Raw genomic sequence first — 8,220 nt, forward strand, 5'->3', positions numbered from 1 at the left:
TTTGCTTCAATTTTTTTAAGGAGAAAATATCTACATTTGTCTTAGATTTTGGTTTAATTGGAGTTTTAGTTTAAAAACTAAGAAGTCATAGTTATCGATTATTGAAGTTGTGACAATGTTTAATCATCCTTTTGGGTAATATTATTAGAATTTTCATTAAAATGGATTTAAAGGGACATATAAAGTACATAATTTTTAATAAAGTTATTCAAATTACCATTGTTCGCATTTTGACAAATTCAACCATCAGCACACGTCAATCGAATGTGTTATTCAAAATTACCATTGTTCGCATTTTGATATATTCAAAATTCAATACTCACAAGTTTTTAGTTTAAAAATCAAAGTTACAAATTAAACTAAAATTCACCGATCAATGCTGTCAAAACTGTTGTTCAAAAATAAAGTCCGCTTTTTCAAAACCATCAATGTTCTGGTATTGGGAGCATAGACGCGTTTTCGCGTGATGATAATTCTCATTTGCTTTGAACGAAAGCCAAGTTTAAACCCAACCCATCATTCAACAACTAAAGTGAAACTGAGTATGAAAAAAAAAAAAAAAGTGAAACTGAGCTTGTTCATAAACCCGCCTCTAATTGCGCCCTTGATGTTGAAACGATTTTACTTTTTCTCCTTTCGGTCTGTTTGTCTTTTTCGTTTAGGGTTTGTTTTCTCATAAATATTGAACATTAAAGTTTAGGGTTTTCTCATAAGTATTGGATAATGATAGGTGGTATATTTATGATTCCAACACCCCTTCTATATGAAAGAACAATGCTTTGCTCAGCAAAGTAAATGTAACCCACTTGTTTTTTTCATATTTATTTCTTATGAAAGTTTGGTAGTTTTGTTGAGAATGCAATGTGATTGTTGATATTTGTGTCACATGCGGATCATATTGTTTTCTGCCATTTTTCCAACAATTCTGCAACTTTGGAAATGGCCGTGCCCGGTAGGTCTGTAACAGGAACATATATAAATTGCAGCATAAAAAATAAACCTTTTGGGTCCACTAGCCAATTTTAGTCAAGCTCTAACTGTAACACTCAACTAATGTGCGTGTGTAACTGATTGTAGCATAAAGATGTATAGTATTTTATCGTACGTATTAGCTGATTAGATAATGTACCAACTAATGTATTAATTAACCATTACAATAATCGATGTACATAACAGTTAGATCAATTTGATCTTGCATATATGCTGCTAAAGTATGAGAGCATTATTTTGTCTCTATGGAAGACATACAATGAGTTGATTACAGACAATTTATATATGTGACTATATGAGGCAGCTAGATACATACCAGTACCATTCAATTTTTTTCACGGGACTTGTCCTCTTCCCTTTGCTTTTTCCAACATGTTACATAGAATATATTAGGGTTTAATTAGCATGTGCATGATATACTTGAATAGTGCTGAGTCCAACTCATAATTAGGGTTAAATTAAGGTACAACCTGGTTCAGCTTAACGAGAAGAAAATGTTGTCCCATATATATGGGAAACAGGAAACTTCGTGAAGTTCCATTCCCTTATTTCTTATGGGCTGCATATATACGTGGTTCAGTTACTAACTGCAAGACTTTTTATATAACTTTTATACCAATAAAATTGAATATATGGTTTAGTTGAAAACAATATTGACGTGAACCGACTCTAAAATTTAATACTAGTTTAATTATGTGCATGTGCATGCACAAGATTTTATCCCAATTCCTCTGCAAATCCTCAATATGTGTAGGCTAGCTAGAAAGTTGGCTAAAGTCAACCGATACCCTGTGGGAAAGCAAGATATTGTGTAGGTGGGAGAGCAGACATGACTCATGTATTGGAGAAATGCATATTCCGTGATGGTACATCCAGCCCCATACTTGCACATCTGGCACGCAGCGAACTTACCTTTTTAACCAGTTACCTATAATGTTTGATTATCTGTATTTTTATAATTATAATGTTTGATTATCTCTTCATCCTTGACTTAAACCTAAAGAAGGTTAAAAATGTAGGGCAGGGACCCTCTAATCATGTCACCCATGTGATATTCAACAATTGCATGGCCCAAGTTAATTCGGTGCCACTCAGGTCTTGCCAGAAAACAGAGAGAAAGATGAAAAGAAATTAGGAAAACAGTGGTATTGCCATATGCACATGGTCCACACGCATTGCCACTGTACAAAAGAGAGACGGGGACGAGATGCCGGACGCAGGTGTGGAATTCCTATCTGCATTATCTTGCATGGGAAATGCATTGGTTGGATTATTCTTTTGGAGCGATCAGAATTTGAATGGAGTTGGATTGTATGTTAGAAGCTGGTTGCACACCAACTCAGTATTCCTAGTCTTTTTTTCTCATTCTGAAAATTCGTTACAAGTTCAAATCCTCCTCTCACGTCCTTTTACTCACAGAGAGAGAAGCAAAACGAGCCAAAATTACTTTGTTTTTGTTGCATGCAGTATGAGTCATGATTCAATTTAGAAGTCATATAACAAGTTGACCATTATGATCTATGTTGAATTATAACATGGATTATTGTCTGATTTGATTTCAATAGTTTAATTATTTTGAAGTTAAATATGCAGATGACAGTACTTGAAGTTGAACTACTACCACATTTGATCAAACATGATATACAGGTTGTTGATAACCAATAGGACTAGGGAGGGGTTGGAACAAATTCAACATTTTATGAAATAAACCACACCAAGTATGAAAGAATTGGTTGAAGCAATAAGTGACATGTACATTAGCTTTATGATGCTTCATCGTGATGGAATAAAGTGTTCGAACTGTTGGGAACAACATGGGCCAAAAATAATGATGGAAGACTGATCATTGCCGTCGGTGATAAAATAGAAAGCAATGTAGACGAGAGAAATTTAGAAGAACATAGAGTGCTATATATGAGGGACATCTTAAATAACCATCGAATTTTGGGTTTCTTATGCAACAATTCGTGTTAGAAGATTTTATATGTTACCATTCTAAAGCCACAAACTTTGGTACAAGATTTTTTATTTTATCTTTTTAATACAGTGCAAATTTTATATAGTCATAGTTAAAGTTGAGACGAAACCAATCTTATAACTTGAGGAGGTCATTAGCTATCTCTTCATTCGTTCGGGCAAAGAAATCTTACAAATGCATGATCAACACAATCATGTAAAGCTTATTGAATTAAGCCAAAATTAGTAAAAAAATGCCAATCCAAAAGTCTGAGGTCCTCTTTAATAGGAGAAATTTTTAATTGTGACGGGAACGTGGGTGGTACACCACATGTTTTTATATAAGTAATGAAATTTTTTATTTTGTAAGTTATTAATTTTTTAACACACATATCCCACTATTTATGTAATGACACGTGGTGTACCACCCTGTGTAACGGTCATACTGAAAAATCTCTCCTTTAATAGGGGCCCTCAGATTAATCTAACGATAAATTAACCTATAGGTTTAAAATATCTCACTTATACTTAATTAAAATCCTAACCTACAAATAAATAAAAAGTTAAAAAAGAAGCGGCTTTCAAATGTGAAATCCCTTCCATAGGAAGAGCTTCCTCCATAGGCGAAAAACTTTTCCTTTGCAAATTCAAAATTCAAGCATCTCTTATCCCCGCAGAGCTAAACCATATGAAAGCATTTGTACTACATTTAATTCTTTTGGACTTGGATTGGCTACCAAAACCCTAGAGTTTTGTGGCTATGGCGCTCTGGTTCTTGAAACACGTTGGGAGCGAGTTTTTATTTTCTTGTGAAACATGTAGCTTTCCAGAATTGTTTTACTGATCTTGTTTTACATCTTCAAGTGAATGTAACTAGTACTTTTTAAGCATGTAAATTGGTTAGATTCCAATCTCAAATCATTTGTTAGTCATTTGCTTCTTAATCTCACTAATTTTTTTTTTAACAAACAATATTATCTACACTAAAGGGGAGGGGTAGGCTAAGTCTCACAATGAACTATCAATAATGTGGTTCAAATTCACATTTGGCAAGAATTGATCATAAGAGACCTCTCACTTACAAGTGAAAAGAAATATCACTAACCGTAGTACTAAGTGGTTCAATCTCACTAAATTAGATGGAGAGGATTGGGAACTATTTTTTAAGTCGTGAAACCCTGCACTCTAGGGATGACTCGGCCTAGTTAATCGTGGGGTCACTGCCTACTCTGTTACTTAATAGCTCTGTCTGATATAAGCTGTTGAGTCCACAACTAAACTTCTGAAGTATTCGTATATCAATTCTTCTTAATCTGACCCTAGAAAATCATGATGCCACAGATACATTCGGTCAAGTTATATGTGATAATCAAGCGGCATTTCACACCACTTTGAATCTGGTCTTTCACAAAAGAATCAGACACTGTAGAAATTGACTGACACATCGTACAAGAGAAGGTTCAAAGTGGAATGATTAGGACATCTGACATTTCAGCCATGGAATAGCTAGCCGACATCTTCAAAATGTCATTGAACTTATCGGAGTCCATCTCCTTGATTACTATACAGTCCATTTCAGATTACTTTTCAATCACATAGGAGTCTAACTCACGTAATAGCTTGCATAGGCCATAGTTTCAGGATCTAATTCCATGTATTTGTATAAATATCTTTTACCTGGTACTCTTTTTCTTAATGGAAACCAATCACACAGAAGAGAGGGTTTTACAGGGAAGGAGAGTTTTCACCATCTTCCTCCTCTCCCCCTCCTCCTCATTCATCGTTCTTTTTTTAGCTTCCTAATTTCTTGCTAAGATGCAAGTGTGCAGCTAATTTAAGTAGGTGAAAGTTTTTAATTTATTCAATTGGAGCTTAATTACATATTTATTGATGAAATAGAAGAGTTGGGCAAGTAAATCGTGTACGAAAGAAATGCGTGTAGGTGTATTGGATTCTAGGGTCGAGTGAAAGAGTTTGTATTGGGTCACATTATTGTGTAGCATGAAATAATGTAGGAAGAAGTTTGGGTTAGATCACTTTTTATGTAGAGCATGTGAGGTGTCCGGTATCCCAATATAAGTTGGAAAATCATTCGCGACTTGCGTTTGGATCCGTTCATCCTACAGACAAACATAGTTTGATATGTGTGTATAAATTTTTTTTTGTTTTGCAATTTGAATAATTAATTTTGAAGTTAGATTATGATTTGTAGTTAAATAGAATGACTACGATATTAGTTAGAGGTGGGCACAGTTGGTTCGGTGTAGTTTTGAGTGAAATCAAAACCGAAATTTTTAACGGTTCGATCGGTGCGGTTTTGAAGTCAAAATTAAATGAAACCAAACTGTTTGATTCAATTCGGTATGGTTTTAAATGGTTTTGGTTCGATTTAAAAAAAAATTACAATTTAAAATTTACACTTATCTACGTATAAAATGGTCTTATTTTCTACATAGTAGATTAATTAATGAACCCCTGTCAACAATAAGTGATTGAGTGAGGATATTTTGATAATCCATTTTCATCTAAAATTTGGACTATCTGAAGCAACCCTACAACAAACTTGCAATACACAACTATTAAAGAAAGTGATGAATGATGATATTCTAGTGTGGTTGAGTTCATACTAAATGTATGGACTCTAACAAATAGCCAGTTAAAACATGACATCTTATATAAACATTTAATTAAATGTTTATTAATACTTGCAGTGAGGTTCGGTTTTGGTGCGGTTTTCAAAAGCCAAAACCAAAATCAAACCGTTTCCTACAATGTGGTTATCGAAACCATTTCAAAACCGCAAAACCAAACTGTTTGATGTGGTCCTATTTGATTCGTGTTTCGGTTTCAGTTTGCGGTTCTAAGTGCCCACTCCTATGTGCTATTAATTGGAGAAAATTTATCATATCATCTCTGCACGTGGGTGTTGAAGATGTAGAAAATTCAGATTCTAGTTCTTTCCACTCAGAACAAAATGTGGGAAGCTCCCAGATTGCACAGAAGACATTAAGCTAATGTTTCTGTAATCCTACTCAAATAAAATGCTTTACAGATTAATGAGTGAGTCAAATCACCAATAATCTCGACATGAACAGATCCCGCCCTCAAAACAATGGAACCGATTTGAATCCCGGACTATAATTTTTCTGTTAGCAATCTTAGAAACAAACTTAATCGCAGTATGACAATCTACACATGTTCTTAAGTTCTTAAAAACCTTGATCGGTGTTCCCGGCGGAGTAGAAATAATGCCAAACGCAACGGCGAGCTTTTCACTGTGGTAGGAGAGGTTCTGCTCTTTCTGCTCCTCTTCAACATCATGCAGCACAAAATTCGTGTCGGGGACATACCCTTCTTCCTTCATCCTCTTCGAAAGCTCATGCAAATAGTGATGTATTTCATCATATCTCGGGTGAGACGTATCTCCCACTAAGAAAAAATGCACCTCTCTCTTGATCTCGATCCAACTCAAACCTGGTTTCTTTATCAGCCCTCTTTTATCCATCATCTTTCTGACCTCTGTTACTTCACCCCACATACCAGCAGTAGCATAAATGTTGGCCAGAGTAATATAAGTAGTTGGATTCTCAGGTTCTATCTCAAACAACGCATCTGCAGCTCGCTTTGCGAGTGTGAGGTTTCCATGAATTCTGCAGCCACCGATTAAGGAAGCCCACAAGTACTTATCTGGTTTCATTGGCATTTCATTAATAATATTCTTAGCTTCTTCAAATCGACCTGCTCGGGCCAATAAATCAACTACACAGGAATAGTGGTCCGCGGTATGCGTTAACCCATGTTTTGCCTTAATTGAATGGAAGTATTCAAGTCCCTTATCAACTAAACCAGCATGAGTACATGCGGAAAGAACACCTACAAAGGTAATGTGATCAGGCTTAGTACCTGAATCAAGTAGTAACTTAAACAACTGAAGGGCCTCATTAGGTTGACCATTCTGAGCATGTCCAGCAATCAGGGAAGTCCATGAAACCACATCTGGGCAGGGCATCTCATTAAACACCTTATTCGCATTCTCAATGTTTCCACACTTTGAATACATATGAACAAGTGCACTTGCTGCAAAAGACAAGGGGTCAAATCCAATCCGCGTCATGTACCCGTGAACCTGCTTGCCCAAGTTCTCAGCAGCATGCTGAGCGCAGGCATTCAAAACCCCTGCAAAGGTGAACTCGTTCGGTCTAATGCCGGACTTCATCAACTCCGAGAACAGAGAAAATCCCTCTTCCTTCTTCCCATCCTCAAAGTATCTATCAATCATTGCTGTCCATGTAACAATATCTCGATTCACCATCTTATCAAAAATGCGCCTAGCTTCCTCTATACTCCCACATTTCCCATACATATCCGATAAGGCACTCCAAACCACCTCATCCGAGTCCAGCCCAGTTCGCATTATATAACCATGAATCTCCTTCCCCATTCTCAAACTCTGAATGGCTGCTGAAGCAGCAAGAACGCTAGACACCGTGAACTTATTAGATTTAGAATTCTCGCTCCTCTGCATCATCCTATACAACCACAAAGCATCTTTTGGTCTATCATGACGAACATATCCTGATATCACCGCAGTCCAAGAAAAATTATCTCTCTGAGGCATTTCATCAAACAGTTTCCTAGCTTCAGCAAGCTGCCCCACTTTCGCATACCCAGAAATCATAGTATTCCAAGAACACAAATCCCTCTCAGGCATTTCATCAAACACCATCTGGGCATCCACAATGCTCCCGCATTTCGCATACATGCCAATAAGACGGTTACAAATGAACATCCCGGGCACGAACCCGGAGGCTCTGGTGTGGGCGTGGACCAATTTGCCCTGCGCAAGAGCTCGTTGGTGAAGACAAAGCTGCAAGAGGGTGGAGTATATGGAAGCAGAGGGTTTGTCTATGTGGTGGAGCAACTGAACTGCTTCTGATAAGCGCTTTTGGTGGCAGAGGATGTCGATGGCTTCTTTGAATTTTCCGTCATTGCATAAGCGGCTTATGAGGGCGTCTTTGGTGTTGGATTTGAAGAAGGTTTTCTGAATTTGGGGTTTATTTAGTTGGGAGGTTTGAGAAGATGATGAATGGGTTCTGTTGAATAATAGCAGAGAAAAATGCCTGGAAACTTTTAGATTCAAGGATTTCATAGCTCAGTGGTAGTGGCCGTGGCCGTGGTTGGTTAAGTTAGTTTACTTTGTGTTTTCAAGGTTTATTTATGACAACTGATTTTTTTTACGAGCCAAAATGATTTGTGGGGAAAATTTGGACACAA

At 36.7% G+C, this 8,220-nt stretch overlaps 1 protein-coding gene across 1 annotated transcript; it reads right to left on the bottom strand.

Moving 5' to 3' along the window:
- Positions 1 to 5,978: 5,978 nt before the first annotated feature.
- LOC103401291 (pentatricopeptide repeat-containing protein At4g37170) lies at positions 5,979 to 8,220 on the bottom strand. The gene has a single exon (XM_008340004.4). It carries the CDS (start codon positions 8,093 to 8,095, stop codon positions 6,017 to 6,019), a length of 2,079 nt encoding a protein of 692 aa, XP_008338226.3. The 5' UTR covers positions 8,096 to 8,220; the 3' UTR covers positions 5,979 to 6,016.

This window comes from Malus domestica, chromosome 15, assembly GCF_042453785.1.
Source record: "Malus domestica chromosome 15, GDT2T_hap1".
Classification (NCBI taxonomy): domain Eukaryota; kingdom Viridiplantae; phylum Streptophyta; class Magnoliopsida; order Rosales; family Rosaceae; genus Malus; species Malus domestica.